Here is a 19,222-nt window from a genome sequence, read left to right as displayed (position 1 = left end):
CAGCCACATAGCACAGGGAGATCAGCTCGGTGCTTTGTGACCACCTAGAGGGGTGGGAGGGAGACGCAAGAGGGAGGAGATGTGGGGACATATGTATATGTATAGCTGATTCACTTTGTTATAAAGCAGAAACTAACACACCATTGTAAAGCAATTATACTCCAATAAAGATGTTTAAAAAAAAAAAAAAAGACAGGTTGAGACCCACCCAAAAACTACGTGGCAAATCAGAAGTAGAGCTGGAAGTGGGCCTTTGTTCATAATCCCCTGGGCCATCGACTAATGGTAGTGTCTCTGAGTAAGTCAACTGTGTATCTGCTTGGCCAGGCAAAGTGCAGCCTCAGATAATGAGAGGACTGCAGAGCACGTCCTTTGGTCTACCGCATTCCCTCAGAGATAACTTGTGACTTCACCACCATTGCCCTGGGAGGGTTTTCTGCTTCTATTTTCCCTGTAGACAGAGCAGAATCTTCAAGCAAGCTGAACCTTTGAGCAGCAATCAGGGTTAATCAAGAGGTCCAAGCCCAGAAAAACAACTGAGAGCTCAGCCTGACTTTTATTAGAGCCATGGGCTCTGTCTGATTGTGAAAGAAAAGTAAATCTGAGCCAAAGCGAAGAAGAACTACTTTAGTCAGGCAGGGAGCATTCAGTGACTTTCTCTGAAGGTCACGAGTTATCTATTATAACCGCAAGCAAGGCCTGATGCCCTCTGATTTTACAAAAGCAGAAATCAAGGAAAGTCAACTGAAACCACAGCTATACTAAAAATAGATAAATAAATCTTGATCCACAAGAGCACGCGGAGAGCATTACTACAGGGAGGTCAGATGGCCGCTGTTTAACAACGTTTATGCACAACACATAAATGTTTCTGAAACCGCAAAGTTCTTTGATAATTGCAATATTGTTTTCAAACAAACATGGTAGAACCTTAAATATTATAGCATTCAGATGATTTTTTCGAGAGACAGACCTCTAAGAGATCACTTCAGTATGTCTATTATTTACTCTGGTTTTTGTTCTTAATAAAAAATAGATTAATATGAGTCTATAGCTAAATACAACACTCTTCTTTAAAAAGTCACTGCAGCCAGAGATGTTCAGAGATACTAAAGGAAAGTGGAAGTTTCCAAAACCCCAATGAGTGCTGTAGGCGGGGGCGGTGAACGCTTTGAGCCACTCCCCCCTTAGAAGTGACCCAAACGCCACATCTCAAATCGATGTTTAAGAGAAACAACTAGGGAGCTGGATTGTTGCTTCAAAGATTAAAAGCCCTTCCAGCATCCAAGCTCCTGCCCATCTGTGTGCAAGGAGCCCCGATGTGTATGCCCAGCATGTGGTCACTTCGCCAGTCCGAGGGTCTTCACTGCCAGGGAAAATGTCAGCTGCATGAAAACATGGATAGAAAGGCATTCCTTTTTAGATTTTTTAAAAAAACAGAAGTGAAGGCAAAATGGAAACTCAGACGAGAACTCTAATGATTTTTTTCCCCCCCCAGGGAATCGCTAAAAATTTACCACTCTACCAAGTTCTAGCTCTTAATGACTGGAGGGGTGTTTTTGTTTGGTTTTTTTTTTTTGTATGTCTTTTTCTTAAAAACACAAATTGGGGTTTTTCTTCTCACAAACATTACATGTTTATGGAGAAGATACAGAAAATACAGATAAGACCAAAAAGTATTTAATGAAAAAGCATAAGCCCACCATTCTCAACCTCTTGGTATAATCCTTTCAGTTGTTTTACAGTGTCTACAGTATAATCATTTTGTTTTTATAAATATGGGCTACTACATACTATTTTGTAACTTGATATAAGATTCTTTTTTTTTTTTTTTTTTTTTTTTTTTTCGGTATGCGGGCCTCTCACTGTTGTGGCCTCTCCCGTTGCGGAGCACAGGCTCCGGACGCACAGGCTCAGCGGCCATGGCTCACGGGCTTAGTTGCTCCGCGGCATGTGGGATCTTCCCGGACCAGGGCACGAACCCGTGTCTCCTGCATTGGCAGGCGGATTCTCAACCACTGCGCCACCAGGGAAGCCCAGATATAAGATTCTTTAACCACATTATTTTTAATAGTTGCAAGGTATTCCTCTGAATAAATGTACCATAATCTATTTAACCATTGCCCTATTTTAGACATTTTTGGCTATTTTCAATGTTTCAAAATTTAAAAAGATTATAAACAATGCTGTCTTTGACATCCACATATACACAGTTCTGGCAACATTCATGATGATTCTTAAAGAATACTTCCTGTAACTAAAATATTTGGATTAAAGAGAACATGCATTTTAAAGCCTTTGATGTCTATCGCTGGTTGCCCTCCGGTTCACCCCAGCAGTTCACATGAACACCTGCCTCTCCCACATGCTGGCCAACAGTAAGCCGTGCCACTTTTTTTGTCTCAAGATTTTTTTTTGATGTGGACCATTTTTTTAAAAGTCTTCATTGAATTTGTTACAATATTGCTTCTATTTTATGTTTTGGTTTTTTGGCCATGAGGCACGTGGGATCTTAGTTTCCTGACCAGGGATCAAACGCGCACCCCCTGCATTGGAAGGCAAAGTCTTAACCACTGGACCGCCAAGGAAGTTGCTGTGTCACTTTTAAAATTTGCTAAAATGGTCCCCAAATAGCACTTGCTTTAATTTCGTACTGATTTAACTACTCAGGAAGTTGAGTGTTTCCCCTATTTATTGCCCATTTGTATTTCTACTTTTGTAATAAGCAGAGACTTAATAAGCTTTTTCTAGCCTCAACTTCCTGTTTCTCAGAGAATATAAATGTCTCTCAGAAGAGAAGGCAACATCTTTGGGCAAGAAACAAAATGTATTTGCTTCGTGGGAGTTTAGTTTCCTTAAACAAACACTGCTTCAGACTAAGGGGAACAGGTTCGGATTGAATACGTAATAATTCAATCTCATAATGATAAATGTTCTGGGCACAAATCGGAGAAGAGTTTAGAAGAAAGGGAGCTGAGAGAGCCGGGTTGAATTTGCACGACAGTTTGGACGTACTTCCCTAAGAAACAGCCCGAGTAAGACGCATACACTCGCCACATCCTCTTACCCGAGCATCCTTCCTGACAATTCTGAAAGATCTTCTAGGTGTGGATCAGCCCCAAGTGAGCAGAGCCGAACCAGGGTGTGGGGGGCAGTTTAAGAGTTCATCAGCTCCCCTGGGATAAGACAAAAGACCTGGGCTTTGACTCACAGTCAGAGTTCTGCAGTGACTGCGTGACCTTAGCAAGTTACGTAACCTCCACGAGCCTCAGTTTTCCCATTTGTGAAATGGGAGAATAGCATTTATTATTACCCCATTTCCACGGACAAGATCATTGTGAGAATGATCGGGAGGGGAAGCTCCTAGCTCTGTAGTTAGCACACAGTAGGCTTTCAATAATAGCTCTGATAGGAATGAATGCAACCATGTCACGAATATCGGGCGCCACTCTGGGCACCTGGGTATTACAGCAAATGATAAACCGCAGGCACGCTAATTATATAGCCGTAGAAGGTGATAAGAATGCAGACGAACACAGACAGGAGAAGGCAAGGCAAGGCAGGCGGGCAGGGCGCAGAGGTCCTGAGAAGGTGACTTTGGAGCAAAGACTTGAAGGGAGGGAGGGAGGGAGCTTGGGACCTGGGAAAGGGAACAAGCCCCAGGAAGGCCCGGGGCAGGCGGGAGCCTGGCTGCTCTAGGACCAGTGCTGCTGAGCGGAATCAGCAAGGGGGCAGCTCGTGTAGGGCCCCAGGGGGCGCTGCGGGGCGGATCCTGGCCCGCGGCCCTGCCGCTGCATTGGTTCCTGGGCCTCGAAGGAGCTCAGAGGCCAGTCTAGCGGAGCGTGGACAGTGTGAGCTCCCCTCATCCTCCCGGATCAGCCTTATAAAGGCTCAAGCTAGCTGGAGTCTTTGGCGCCCGCATGTTACCTGGAGTGGAAGCAAACCTTCCCATGGATCTCGGAAAAGCTCCCAGAGGCCACTCCTATGCTTCGCCTGTCTGTACCCACCACGGGGTTCAACCCTAGGAGAGAATGTTCTGGAGCCGCCCTTGCTTACCTCCCCCTCGGGGAAGCATTTCCTCAGTGCTTGCACCTTTCTCAACTATTCTCCAGTATAAACAACACCGAGGAAGGTGCTGAGTCGTACACCAACACCAGCTCTCCAAGACACCCCGGCAGGACCACCCCCAGACTCTCATGACCTGCTAGGACCGCCGTGCGACACAGGACAGGAGGCTGCCCTCAGCACGAGTTGGGAAGGGTTCACAAGAGGAGCTGTGCGAACCGAACAGCTACTGCCTTGGACAGCACAGCCCTAGACTGTTAAAGAATCCTTAACAAACACCATACTTTACTTGGGTTTGAAGTTGCCAGGGCCTAACCTGTGTGTTTCTGAAACCTCACCGTGCATATAAACCTCCTAGGGCTCTTGTTAAATTGTAGGTTCGGACTCCAGCAGGCCTGGGGTAAGGCTGGAGATTCTGGTTGCTGACAAGCGCCCAGGTGGTGCCAGCGCTGCTGGGCCCCACATTTTGAGTAGTGAGCGTGCAGAGCAGGGGTCTTCATGGAGGCAGGACCACCCGCAGGAGACAGTGGTTGGAGCCAACAGATGGGCTGGAGCTGCTAGCATTTAGTGCATTGAACCAAGGATGTTAGCTATTCTTCGAGGTCTAGCCTGCTTCTGCCGTGACTTCTGAATATTCGACTGGACGTTCGTGGGGACTGGGGAAGTTTGTCTGACGTGAACACCATGTGCCACTAAAACACAACCACCCCGAGGAACAGAGAGGTTAAAGTCCTAGCTGTGGACCGCACTCCTTGCCACTAAAGGAGCTGGAAGGTGAACCAAGACGTTGGTTTCTAGAAGCTGAGGTCTTAACCACTGTTATTACGCCACGGAATGTGAGCATTCATTTGATTCCCAAAGCAATCCAGTGAAATAAAAAGAACAACTCTTCAGACTTCCCTGGTGGTCCAGTGGTTAAGGCTCCATGCTTCTAATGCAGGGGGCGCGGGTTCGATCCCTGGTTGGGGAACTAAGATCCCACGCGCTGTGCGGTATTGCCCCCCCAAAAAAAAGAACAACATTGATACCATCTCCTTGATGAGGACTCTGAAGTTTAGGGAGTCTTTATGATGGTTTAAGATCACTGAGTAAGTTGAAGATCCATGACTGTAATTGAAGCCTCACGGCCCCTCACCCAAGGCTCCATCTAACATATCAAGCACATATCACACGTTTAGGCCCAGAGTAAACATTCATTCAATGTTTTTGAATAATGAATAAAGTAATAAAAAGGCCTGCCTATGAACAGACACTACATTTAAAACACCACAAAGCAATCTCAAAAAAAAGAAGAGCAGAGTTGGAGTACTTTACTCAACTTCGAGACTTCGCACAAAGCTACAGTAATCATGTCAGTGTGGCCTTGGCATAAGGACAAAGAGATCGGTGGAGCACAATAGAGAACCTAGGAAAAGATCCACACTTATACGGTCTTTTGACTTTGAACAAAGACACCAAAGTCAATGGAAAAATGAGTCCTTTTTTTTTTTTAAATGGTGTTGGAATAACTGTGTATTCATATGGGGAAAAATGAACCTCAATCTGTACCTTACACCATTTGCAAAAAGGAATAAGCGGGAGCATGAACCACACATAAAAGCTAAACTGTTATAAAGCTTCTAGAAGAAAATATAGGAGAGTATTTTCATGACTTACGGGTAGATAAGACAGAGAAGTAACCGTGAAAGAAAAATCTGACATATCAGACTTCATCAAAACTAAACACTTCTCGGGTTTCCCTGGTGGCACAGTGGTTGAGAGTCCGCCTGCCAGTGCAGGGGACACGGGTTCAAGCCCTGGTCTGGGAAGATCCCACACGCCGCGGAGCAACTAGGCCCGTGCACCACAACTACTGAGCCTGCGCGTCTGGAGCCTGTGCTCCGCAACAAGAGAGGCTGCGATAGTGAGAGGCCCGCGCATCTCGATGAAGAGTGGCCCCCGCTTGCCGCAACTAGAGAAAGCCCTCGCACAGAAACGAAGACCCAACACAGCCAAAAATAAATAAGAAATAAATTTTAAAACTAAACACTTCTCATCCAAAGACACCACTACTTATTAATTATTCTCTGTATAAATGAAAATGTTCACAATAAGATGTGAAAAAGAAAACCACCATCAGAGTATAGCCAGGCTTTTCCCAGCTCTCACTCTAAGTAAAATATCACCTCTGCACTCTATATTACGCTCCAGTTTATCCCACAAGACAACACGGCACTCGTGTTGCCTAACAATGCAATTTGACGTCACGGCGACAACCACACGTCACGTGTCAAGGATATCAGACAAGACTCACGTGTCTCAAGCCTCCTGAGGATAAAGTGCTGGGCGCTGGACGGGATGAGATATCCTCTTTCTTCAAAATCGGGCTAGTAGGGCATTTGGGACTCTCTTGATTAAGCGGTTTCAGAATACCTGGTGTGCTGGCCTCCTGAAAAAGAAAACACAGAATGAGTATAGTACAGCCTGCATCCCAGTTTGAGTTTGTTCAAATGTGATGACTTCAGTGATCATGGGCTGCGTGTCACTCACACGCAGACTTCCGGGTGCTGAGTAAGAGGCCACACTTCTGTTTGCATAAATGCATACACACGCGGGGCCCCAAGGCAGACCTCATCAAGCTTGGGGACATTCACGAACGGTGATGGGTGGGTTACTTATGGATTAGTACAAGTCTTTTTTTTTTTTTTTTTTTTTTTTGTGGTACGCGGGCCTCTCACTGCTGTGGCCTCTCCCGTTGCGGAGCACAGGCTCCGGACGCGCAGGCGCAGCGGCCACGGCTCACGGGCCCAGCCGCTCCGCGGCACGTGGGATCCTCCCGGACCGGGGCGCAAACCCGCGTCCACTGCATCGGCAGGTGGACTCTCAACCGCTGCGCCACCAGGGAAGCCCTAGTACAAGTCTTAAAGAAACTGAAGTCCACATTTGACCTTAATAATGACGCAGGCATTTAATCACATGAAATATAGTATTCAGCCTGACAGCCTCTAATGTGCTCATAAAAAAAGGAAAAAAAATCAAAATATGTCTCTAAATTTTATAAAAATATTTTTTTTAACAGTTGGTACTTCTTCTATAACATGTACATCTTGTGCTTTCTAATATGGTAGCCACTAGCCACATGGGGCTACTTAAATTCCAATCAGTTAAAATCAAATAAAATAAATTCAGCTCCTTGGTTACACTAGACACATTTCAAGTTCTCAGTAACCACGTGCGGCGCTGGCAGGAAAGGTCTGTCGGACAGCGCGAGTACAGAGCAGGGAGGTAAACCTCTTCCTAGTTGAAAAGACAAAGTTTCCAAATCGAGACTTTAGGTTTTGACACCGGGTTGGAAGTAGAACTTGGAAATATAAACAGCTGCATTATGGTCAGAATTTTCAGGAATAAAAAGCTAAGACTATTACAGAACAAATGAAAGACATGATTACCTCTAAATTATTGTTCATGCTCTCGATTCCCAGAACTCAACTCAATTCCATCAGACATTTGTTAAGCAACACTCTACTCTATGTGCCGCTGCTCTATGTCCTGGGAGTGGGAAGCGGGGGGAGGGGAGGAAGGAGGAGAAGATGCTTGTCTGTTCTCCAGAGGCTCACTAGCTCATTAGAAATACACACCATTAAAACGGAAGTAGGAGCCAAGTCAACGGGAAAGAGTGGGAGACCTTATGCAGAAGAGGCACCCGGGATGGTCTTCAGTGGGAGTGTGACCTGAGTGGGTGTCAAGGGCTGGCCGGGGAAAGACCCAAAGGTAAGGCATCCCGAGTGGAGGGGCTGCCGTGATGGTCAGGTATGGAGCACGTGCTTAGACCTGCCAGAGGCCAAAGCAACTGCAGAGACGCAGGAGGCCTGGCAGAGACTCGGATGTGAGATCACACACGCACAGTGACGCGTGATGTCGTCCAGAGGACACGTAGCTCGGGGACACTAAAGCGTGGGCACAGGGGAGGAGACATAGGGCCGCAGGAGCCGGAGATCCAAAGGGAGGATTTCAGAAATGAAGGTGTTAGGAAAGGTTTTTCGTATAGTTCAAGAGCCCGTGTGCTACACCTACTGAAGTCTGCACACCTAGAGCCCGTGCTCCGCAACAAGGGAAGCCACCGCAATGACAAGCCCGCGCACCGCCACGAACAGTGGCCCCCGCTCGCCGCAACTAGAGAAAGCCCGCGCGCAGCAACGAAGACCCAACACAGCCAAAAATAAATACATTTATTTTTAAAGTATTTTTAAAAAATAAAGATGTACTCTTTATACTCCAACCCTATAATTATTTAGCATTTATAGATCATGCCATGATTACTGAGTACTTTATAAACATTTGGCTAAATTTCTCTTAAAACAGCCTTATTGGGCTTCCCTGGTGGCGCCATGGTTGAGAGTCCGCCTGCCGATGCAGGGGACACGGGTTCATACCCCGGTCCGGGAGGATCCCACGTGCTGCGGAGCAGCTGGGCCCGTGAGCCGTGGCCGCTGAGCCTGCGCGTCCGGAGCCTGTGCTCTGCAGCGGGAGAGGCCACAACAGGGAGAGGCCCGCGTACCGCAACAACAACAACAAAAACAGCCGTATCCTCAAGTGGGGAGAGAGAATGCCTACAAAAAGTCACGAGCATGTCCTGCCAAGAGTGTGGTGGTGAAGTGGACACACACTGGCCAGAGGGTCTACACAGAGGAGGCTCTCTAGCCACGGACCCCCAGTTCGTCCCCACTTCTACCCTTGAGCACCACCAGCCCTTCAGAGAGCCCTGCACTCGTCCGGCAGGCCCGTTCCGCTGCACTGCAGCCCGGGAGGGTCGACGCCACAGGTGCCACGTTAGGTCAGCACCAGAACATCAGGAGCTACGCCTACAGATACTTGAGAGGCCCCAGCATCGGCACACGACGCCAGAGGTGGGAAGCGCGCCAGGATGCAAACGCTGCTGGCATCTCCTGGCAGGCGTTACAGGAATGGTCCTTGGAGCAGGCTCCCCCTGGCCCGGCCACCCTGACCACGTTCCCTCCGGGTCATCTCTCGGCCCCAGAATCCTCATCTTTAATGGGACAATAACAGCACAGACCTCACAGGGTTGTTTAAGGATTTAAAAAGTTAATTTGTCCTCCTATGTGGGGCATATAATGAAGAGGTTAAGAGTTTAGAATCATACAAACCTGGGTTCTGTTCCTAGCTCCACCTTTTACAAGCTATTGCTATGAGACACGGTGGGTAACCTCTCACTAAAACTCAGGTTCTAGATCTTTATCATGGGAGTAACAATAGGAATTCTCAGGAACTCTGTAAGTATGAAATGTAATAAAGTAGGTAAGAAACACTCCATCATGCCCAGAACACAGGGCCACCTAAACGCACACTGACCCTATCCTCCATCCATTGATTCAGGGACAGCAGGTCGGGTGGTGGAGACACAGGAACTCACACTCGTGTGCTCTCGAGGGTCTCAAAGACCTTCCGTACACACATCATGCACTCTCCAAGCCCTGCTCCCACAGTGAGGTCCGAGGACCACGGCAGCACTGCCTGCTCACCAGCGAGGGCCTTAGAAACACACCTGAGATCCTGCATCTCGTGCCCATCCCAGATCTACCCACTCGGAATCTGTATTTCAACAAGACCCCCAAGTGACTCACATACGCATTAAAGTGGAGAATCACTGCTCCAGAGCTCGGCCTCCAAACTAAGACTGCCCACCATTTCCGGTTATGTCACCAGGTCCACGTGACAATCTCCCTAAGCCTCAGCTTCCCTAAGTGTAAACAGGGTCACATGCACTATCCACCTTGAGGGGTGGTGTGACGGCAAAAAGAGGGTCCAGGGGCTTCCCTGGTGGCGCAGTGGTTGAGAGTCCGCCTGCCGATGCGGGGGACGCGGGTTCGTGCCCCGGTCCGGGAGGATCCCACGTGCCGCGGAGCGGCTGGGCCCGTGAGCCGTGGCCGCTGCGCCTGCGCGTCCGGAGCCTGTGCTCCGCGACGGGAGAGGCCACAACAGTGAGAGGCCCACGTACTTGGAAAAAAAAAAAAAAAAAAGAGGGTCCAGGTAAAGCTTTTAGCAAGAGCCTGGCACACAGTAACAAGCGCTGGCAATTCAGGTTTATGTTTGGGTAACTTAGGTAGCAGTTCAGCTTACTAAAGTTAGCGGGGGGGGGGGGGGGGGGGAGGGGATGGGGCATTCGGAGGCTCAGGGAGTTCAAGTGATGTGATGTGGACGGAGGCTGGATTTAGCATCTCGAGAGCAAGTGGAAGTCCCGGCAGGACAGTAAGGCTGTGCTCACCCCCTTGTCTACAGAACAGCCTGTCTGGGGACATCCTGAGCAGAGCCCTCTGCTGCAGAAAAGGGCACTTGTCCTGTCCAGCTAACCAACGCTGTCACTCCAACCCTGAAGACAGCCAGGTCCCCTCAGCTGGACTAGAACCCTAGGGTCCGCTTCCCCTCACACTCCAGGGCGTCTGCTTCTGGCTCGGTCATCCCTGGTGGAAAGAGTAATCCTTTCCCTAAAGGCCTTCATCAGGTGAGCTCTCTTGCAGTTTAGGTACCTGGAGAGTCTCCCTCACCATCACACCTGAACGTGCAGCGTTGATGGTTTCAATCAGAGATCGGGACAGATTTTAACCAGACAGAGGTTCTGGGAAGCAGGACATAGGACAGAGCGAGTGTATCCACAGACCGGGAATAACTGGGCACACGGCAGGCCTGCCTTGCCTTTGCTGTGGCCTTGAAGCCAGCAGGGAGCTTCGGGGGTCACGTGGAAGCCCCGGGGGCTTGGAATGAGGTGGAAGCCTTTCCCTGTTCTGACCCACTTTCCAAATTCAATAAAATTGAGTTTCAACCCTCATTTGGCCTGTACCCGCACCCCAGCCAATGGACGGGTTTATAAGGACGTCTTTCAGACTGCTTGACGGCTAAGTATGAAGTTAAAGGACGAAGAAATCTATGGAGAAAACGGGCAGAAGGGTGGTCTTGGGGCGGCCGGAGGCCGGGGATACCCTGGTGGTGACGTTGACCGCGGTGTCGGACTGGCTTCTCCTCTCCGACCAGCCCTCACACTGCCTGGGACCCACAGCCGGGCGTCGCGTGTCAGAGGTCACGTCATTCTGCGACTTGGAGAGTTCTAGAAAATCAATACAAGGATGACAGGTGAGAGCGCGCAGCTTTGCCAGGACCTGTGGGAAGCCTCCTCCGGGATTCCTGCACCCTGAGCTCTGGGGCCAGGAGGCCAGTCCCCGACACCGTGCAGGACCCGGGGCACCTGCACGGGACCGAGGGGCTGGATCCCGAACGGGGCTGACTCTGTGTCCCCACGTCTCTGCAGGCAGGCGGAGCCACCGTCAGGGCGGGGTTCAAGGGCGACCTCCCGACCCAGGTTACTCTGCATTCAGGGCATACATCCCGAGCGTCCGGTTGTCCAAATGCAGAGAAGGCAGCCGAACAAACCAGCTGGTTTTTTTTAGGGGTTTCTTACAAAGATTGTATAACTAGATACCACATCTTGCAGTGAAAGCAAGACTTGGGGTATCCTTATAACCATTTCGGGAAAGCAAACCCTGCAAAGATGACTTAAAATTTTTTTTGCAGTGTAATAGTCTAAAGATGAGTGAACGGAAAGAGGAAGGACCCGCACACAGCGAGAGCCTCTCAAAGGTGAGCGCGTCCTTTAAAAAGGGCTTCCTTTTCCCATGAGATCCTTGTCTCTATCGTGACACTACCTTTAGAGTAGCGCCGTCCAACAGGGAGATAATACAGCTCACATATGTCATTTTAAATATTCTAGTAACCTGATTTTAAAAACTAAAAAGAAATAGGTAAAATTAATTTTAATACTATATTTCATTTAATGCAAAATATCCAATGGATTGTGAAAATACATAATCGATATTAAAATTATTAATGAAAAATTTCACTCCTTTTTTCAATACTAAGTCTCCGGAATGCACTGTGTATTTCACTCCGGCCACATTTCAAGAGCCACGTGTGGTCAGAGGTTACCATATAGGACAGCGCAACTCCAGAGCACCCGCCTGCCTTCGGATGCACCACGAATCCTCATGCTTTGCTATTTATTAGGTATCTCCTGCATGCACCGAGCAGGGGTAAGGCTGTGGATCATCTCTTTTCTCTAGAGGAGATCCTGCACGTGCCCCGCCAAAGTGCCCGGGGATTCCTCTTTTCCCCCAAGGTGTGTCAGAGCCTCTCCTCTCCGAGAGCGGCGCCAACCACACTGTTCTCAGGTCTACCGTCTGGAATCTTTGGGGCCTCCTTCTACACCAGGCAGCTAGAAAGGTCCCAACACACACCAGCCCCTCAGAGCCGTCGTGATGCAAATACAGGTGGAGGGGTGAAGGGCCCAGGGCTGTGGCTTTCCCCAGGAGCCAGAGACAGAGAGTGGCCCTTCCCCAGCCAAGGTCACCGGCCAGGCCTTGGCCAGTGGGAATGGTTGGCCTGGACGGTGGTAGAAGAACCCCTGGAGAAGCATCCACTTACTTTTCATGTGGGTGGTAACAGACAGAAACAAATTTTCCACAGACTTATTAAATCCTTTAAACTGACCAAATTCCTGGAATTAAAACAGAGACAGAAGGAGAGAGAATGAGAGTTATGTCTGATGACCTGTGTTTGCCCTGGCCGCCTCCAGGCCGCCAACCCCCAAACCCTGGCACGTGTGGGTGAGGGCGGGTGTGCGTCCTTGGGCTGTGTGCAGACGTGCGTGTGTGTCTGGGGCAGAGGGCACTGTCCTCTCTTTACTCAGCTTCTCTCCTCTGAGTTTTGACACCTGCACTAAAGGCAGGGGCATCACCATGGGGTTGTTGACAAGGTAGCAACTGTCTCATAGAAATAACAGCTGACACTTCATGGGCTCAAAGACTGTACCAGGTAAATTCCTGCCTCTTTAGCCTCCTTCTCTTAGGACCCCAGCTCTGCACAGAAGGGACGCCAATACAGCAGAAAGCACGTGACACAAGGGCTGAAGGTGGTACCAGGGACAAGGTAAGCAGACTGGAGCCAAGGGTTAGCTCCACCTCCCAAAACAGAGGGAGAAGAAAAAGGAAGAGAAACAACAGAAATGGGATCCCTCCCCTCTGCAAGTCTCATCCACTCACCCGTCCACCCGTCTGTCCGTCCGTCCATCCGTCCACCCATCCATCCATCCACCCGTCCATCCGTCCACCCACCAACCCATCCACCCATCCGTCCACCCACCCACCCACCCGTCCGTCCGTCCATCCGTCCACCCATCCATCCGTCCATCCGTCCGTCCACCCATCCATCCGTCCTTCCGTCCACCCACCCACCCACCCATGCATCCCAGGAATATGTCTTGAGCACATCTGTGCTTGAGTGACTTCAGAGCACTTAAAATCTCTCTTTAGGAGAAAGCAGAGCAGAATTTTGAAGGTCACTCCGGGGTCTCAGTTTGAAATTGAAAAAAGAATACATATTCTCTCTCTCTCACCAGCAGACATGTATATCCTCCTTTGTACAGATATAGTTACTCCCCTTAATACACAGAGTAATAACAATGAAAATAATCAAGACCATGTGTTTCCATGGCACTTTACAGTTTCCAAGTATCAGCAGAGACGTTGTTTTGTTAATTTCTCACACCAGCCATGGGAGGTGAACCAGAGGAGAATTATTTCCGCCTCCCGGGTGGGAGCCCAGGTAAGTCCCCCATGATCACACAGCTAACTTCCCGGGACGGAAACTGTCCTGGTCTTCTTTATGTTAGCACCTACAAACCCTCAAAGACACACACGCACATTTCCACAGATACTCCCAGGCCTGCGAATCACACACCTGTGCATCAACCTGGATTTCCCTTTCCACCCCCAGAGACCCCTGACACATGGCAGCCCATCCAGAATCCCACACTCAAGGGCCCAGTTAGGGGAGAGAACCAACAAAATGACAAGAGTAAAAAGATGGGGAGGTGGGGTGCAGGCGAGGACATGGGGTACAGGCAGAGGATGCGTCCAGTGACGGTGCGGGGGACGGGGGGATGGTCCCACGGCCCCCAGAGCGTGATGGAAGCGCAGACACCAGGCAGGGCCCAGCACTCGCCAGCCTCTCATCGGGGCCCCCATTCTCTCCTCGCCTTATGACCCACTCCAGCCGGATCCCTCTGCCATGAGGCTCAAGCTCGCAGGCCCCCTCTCTTCCTCTACTTCTCTCCCATCTCCCCTTCCCAGGAGGCACACAGAATAGGCACGTTACCCGGCCAGGGCTGCCGCCGCACTGGCTTTCACTGAGAGGGGGTGGAGTAGGAGGAACCACGGAAATATTGCTGCCGAGGAAAAATACAAGGGTAAGAAAGGAGTTATGAGTCTTAAAATATTAGTCTCAGAAATACACAACATTTGTATTTATCCTATAATTCAAGTTCTCTGCCTTTGTTTTTAAAAAACACTGCCTCACTTTTCAGAAGAGGGGTCAGCAGCCTGCCTGGATCTGCTCTGCACAGGGCCTGATTCCCTGGGGGCTGGATGTGGGAAATGGGCGTCCTGTGGTCTAAGGTCTGGGCACTGCACTCCATCTGTGTGTTGCAAAATAGGTGGGATGCTCGGGACCGGCTCTGTGGCCTGGCTGCTCTGGAATCCAGACTCTACACGACGTGTGTGCCGTGTGGACTTGAGCGTCCTCTCAGGGGACGCCACGCAGCAGAAGGCCCCAAATGTCATGGATGTAAAAATTGACCATAAGAGCAATTAGAAGTTTGTGCTAAAAGAAGTGGGGGGGGGGGGATGGAGTAAAAAAATGAAGAAGTCCTGAGATTGGAAAATCTCACCATGAGCAAAAAAAAAAAAAACCTGCTGGTGGAGAGCTTTCCATAATACTTTAATAAATTCAGGATAGTCAGGTGTGTGAATTACTGCTAGCTTCAGGATGGCTGGGTGTTCAGTAAAGTTACTAGCTCTCAGGCCAATATTCAAATCCACCAATGTTTAGTCCACAAATGTCTCCAAGGTGTCAAGCACCGGGCAAGATGTTGGCGACATGAATGCTTCATAAGAGCAAATGCTTGGTTTAGAATCTCACTGGACGTGCCATCAAAAACAATATTTCGTTTCCTTACAAGACTTCAGAATTCAAGAAACAAAATGTTTTGTGAGAAAATCCTATGCTAGCTCCTTCTAGCTTTTCATAAGAATCTGGAAACATCTCTGAATCTTTCTCAGGGGCTTTTATCATCTTTTTAAAAAAAGTTACATTCCAAAGCAGTGACATCTGAAAGTCAAGAGATCTGTAAGTTCTGTCAGAAGGTCCTCCGTCCTTCCTGCTCTAGCCCCTGAGGGCCCAGGACGGCCTGTCCTTTGACACCACTCACCTCAGCTTCTGATAAGATTGCAAGAGCTTTGCTCCAGCGGTCTCGTGCTTGCCTGGAAGAGATAACAATAAAGGTCATTTATTACTAAGAATATAACTCAGATGATGTAGATACAGGACATAATAAAGTTATTTTTCTAATATCACATCTTGTGATTTAAAAGTAAGACACCATTTTGGGGTGACAGAGATGCTCTAAAATCAGACTGTAGTGAGGCACAACTCCATACATTTACCAAAAATCATGAAATTGTACATTTAAATAGGTGAATTTTGTGTTATATAAATTATGTTCCACTAAAGCTGCTGTTACACACACACACACACACACAGAGTAAGACACCATACTTGCTGGAAATGACTGCTTTTATTGAAAGTTGATGCTGGATTAGATTTTTAACTTCTGGATAATTTGAAAACCAGTTCATGCTTCTAAGCTTCCATTTGTCCTTTGGAAACATTCCATAATGGAATGGCTACATTCCTTTAAACATTCTTTGTTATGGAAATTGAATTAATCTTTAAAAAAATGTAATCTACTTATTTCTAGTTATAGAGGCTAATAAGTTCCTAAATAAGACTCCATCTGATATAGTACTCTTTTTGTTTCAAGGAAAGGGGATTTTATGATGTATTAAGACGCCCAAAATAGAATTCTCCAAGTCCGAGGTTCTGTGAACACAATGTTTCCTGGCCCAATGCAAAGGGAGGTCAGCCCACTGCCGCCCGGAGCCCAGCTGGAGGCCCCAAGTGGATCCTGCTGCTCCGGGAAGTCCCCTAGAGGCTCCGCAATGCCCGACACAGCTGAGAACCGCCACACCTGCCATCCTAGGAGGCCAGTGGAGCTCGGGTCTGCGTGTTCGGAAGGCTTTAATCCAGCCCAAAGACAGACAGGCATTCACGTCTTCTCCATAAGACAGGAGGAAGGGCGGGGATAGTAAGACAATCAGGAATTACAGGGAGGCCTTTGGGAGGAGGGCATATGGCTCTGATATCAAGTCCAAAACCTTCAAGCCGGGGACAGCTAACACCTCAGCTGACCTTGAGCAGACCGCCTCCCCTCCCCATCAGGGGTCCTAAATTAGGGGGCTCAGGGAGCACAGAGGCCCTGAAATCCTATCTCAGATTTTGAGTCCACCTGTCCGGGTGCATTTTTCTGGGGTTCACAAGGGTGGTCACCAAATTCTAACAGGAGTCTCTGAGCCATGTCCCTGCCCCACCACAAAATAATTCTTTAAGAACAAAAAAGGCCTCACCCAAAGGCCAAGCGCTCAACTAGTAGAACCAGCTGGTAATGGGTGAAATCCCATATCTGCGGGACCCACAGGAAAGAAGAGAGCCAAGCCAGAAGCAAAAAGAGAGCCACCCTAAGTGCACTGGAGTTGCGAAAGCAGAGACAAACAAGGCAGAGAGAAAGGAGAGAGGAGAGAAAGGAGAGAGAGAGAGACTCCGTCCGTCCGGCCTGTCCTGGGGGAAAATGCGGAATCCAGGGGACAGGGCACTCGCGCGGGGTGGGCTGTGTCACAGCTCGGGTGCTGCCGGCCCCTCCCCTCTGCCCTGCCACCTCAGTCCCTTGTCCTCTCGGCCCTGGACTGTTGCGGCCGCTTCCCAGAGGCACAGCCACCAGCTATGCCCCCCACCCCAAGATGACGCCCCCCACACACACACACACCCCCGGGCCTTCTCCACTTACCCCGCCCCATCTCCCCGGGCTAATGGCCCTTCTACCTCAGGCCCGTACCTCCCTCCTAAACCCCAGCTTAGGCGCCGATGCATTTTCTAAATTCCCCTCCTGAGCCCCGGGGAGGCCCGGCCCACGCGCAGGTCTCTGCTGCGCCCTGCCGGCTGCACCGGGCCGCACGGCCCTCGGGGCCGACGCATCCCTTCCGCAAAGGCCAGATGGCAAACATTCTAGGCTCTACGCCTTCTCTGTCCCATGCACTCAACGTTGCACTTGGGACAGCAGCCACAGACAACGTTAAAGAGCGGGTGTGTCTGTGTTCCGATAGTGGACATCGAAATGTGAATTTCCTGTGCTTCGTGTGTCACAATTATTCTTCTTTTGACCATTAAATAATGTAAAGCCCGCTCTTAGCTCATGGGAAGTACGGAAACAGGCAGAAGGATAGGTTTGGGCCGTGGGACCTAGTTTGCCCCCCGTCCTTGCTGCTCCAGGTGCGGATGGCGGCCCTCGGCAGGGCACCGGCGGGGAGCTTGTGGGCAATGCAGAGTCCCAGGCCAACCTAGCCCTGCAGGGTGGGGCCTCTCTGCTCGCTGAAGGTTGAGGAGCGCCGCCCTGTGGCTCTGTCCCTGGTTATTGCCATTTTGCTTTTTTCCCCCTTTCTGTTCCTCAGCCATTTCTTATCAGAGGCTTCCTTAAAAAGCACTAAATATTTACTTAATTTTTTTTTTTTAAATGCATGTAACTACTATGAGGAAATGCTTGTGGAAAGACGCCCCCCTCTCCCCCAAGGTCTCCTGACAGGCAGGCTGGGGCCCTGCTCTGGCTGCCTCGTTAGGCTTCACAGGGAGCAGCTGTGGGTCAGGGACCCCCAGATCCTAGGCTTTGGGGCACATTCAGGGAGGCGCAGTGGCGTTTACTAGAAGCTAACGGTCCACCAGGGGCTGTGCGGGGCACTCTGCGTGCATTTGCTCTGTGGTTCGTCAGCAGGTGTCATCCCAATTCTGTAAGTGAAAACCGAGGCTCGCGGGTATTGTGCAACGAACGGGTCCTGGGCTCAGCTCTCCCTGCTGCCACCCACCCTCCGGAGCACACACGATGTCCTGTCCTCTGCTAGCAACTCACAGCCCAAGTGGCTACAAAAGAAACTTTGACCAGCATAAGAAAGCTGCTTAGGGTTGAGCTTGTCCCCTACGAAAAGATATGTTGAAGCCCTACCCACAGGCAACTGTGAATGTGACCTTATTTGGAGATAGAGTCTTTGCAGATCAAGTTCAGGTGAGGACATTAGGGTGGCTCCCGAGCCAATAGGACTAGTGTCCTTGTAAAAAGGGAAAACTTGGACACAGAGGCAGACAGGCACAGAGGAAAGGTAAGGAGGCGATGGCGGTGTCACAACAGAGGCAGAGTCTGGACTGGTGTGTCCACAAGCCAAGGGACACCAAGGGTCGCTGGGAACCGACAGGAGCTGGAAGAGGCGGCGAGAGGTGCTCCCTCTGACAACCTGACTCTGGACTCCCAGCCTCCAGAATTGTGAGGCAGGACGTCTCTGCCGTTCAAAGCCACCGGTTTGTACTTCGTTTCAGCAGCCGGGGAAATCTCCTACAGAGGTCCCGTGTGATTCGGTCCCTACCAACCTGTCCAGGGCCCCCTGCTGTCACCCCCGTCCCACTTGCAGGTCCAGCTGAGGCTGCACTTCCCAGATGCCCCACACCCACGAGACTGCACCTCTTCCACACCACCTGCTCTGTCCTTCTCGTGGTTTATTCTCCAGATGCGGGGCCTGTCCTCACCAGGCTGGTGGCCTCAGGGTTGCCATGCAAACTCGCTTTGAAATTCCTCTGACTGCACTGGGATCACTGGCATATACGTCTGTCTCCCCCACTAGACGGTGAGAACTTTGAGGACACGGGCCTTGCCTTATGCATCTCAGTGTCCCCAGCACCCAGCAGAGGGCTTGCCACGCAGAGGTGGCTACAGTAAATGACAACAATAGAAACCAACAGTATTTTAACAATAAGCGTGACATCATTTAATAAGCCGCACCAAATATGTATGAAACAAGGTCATCATTTTTTCACCACTTGGCCTAATTTCATCCATTTGTTCACTTTAATTGCATGTAATACACAGGGGCTCTTTACAGAGCTAAGGATAAGGGGACAC

The 19,222-nt window shown here is 49.7% G+C and overlaps 1 protein-coding gene across 1 annotated transcript in view; it reads right to left on the bottom strand.

The window, feature by feature from the left end:
- The window catches only part of SYTL3 (synaptotagmin like 3), an 81,538-nt gene that overhangs the window by 21,481 nt on the left and 40,835 nt on the right, over nucleotides 1–19,222 (bottom strand). Inside the window, exons 4-8 of the mRNA XM_067011109.1 lie at nucleotides 15,377–15,428; nucleotides 14,266–14,335; nucleotides 12,535–12,607; nucleotides 11,040–11,164; nucleotides 6,359–6,493 (exon numbers count right to left, since the gene is read on the bottom strand). Coding sequence (XP_066867210.1) covers nucleotides 6,359–6,493; nucleotides 11,040–11,164; nucleotides 12,535–12,607; nucleotides 14,266–14,335; nucleotides 15,377–15,428 — 455 coding nt within the window. The remainder of the gene's footprint in view (nucleotides 1–6,358; nucleotides 6,494–11,039; nucleotides 11,165–12,534; nucleotides 12,608–14,265; nucleotides 14,336–15,376; nucleotides 15,429–19,222) is intronic.

This window comes from Kogia breviceps, chromosome 13 (genome assembly GCF_026419965.1).
Source record: "Kogia breviceps isolate mKogBre1 chromosome 13, mKogBre1 haplotype 1, whole genome shotgun sequence".
Lineage (NCBI taxonomy): Eukaryota > Metazoa > Chordata > Mammalia > Artiodactyla > Physeteridae > Kogia > Kogia breviceps.
This window is presented reverse-complemented; position numbering and strand designations above follow the sequence as displayed.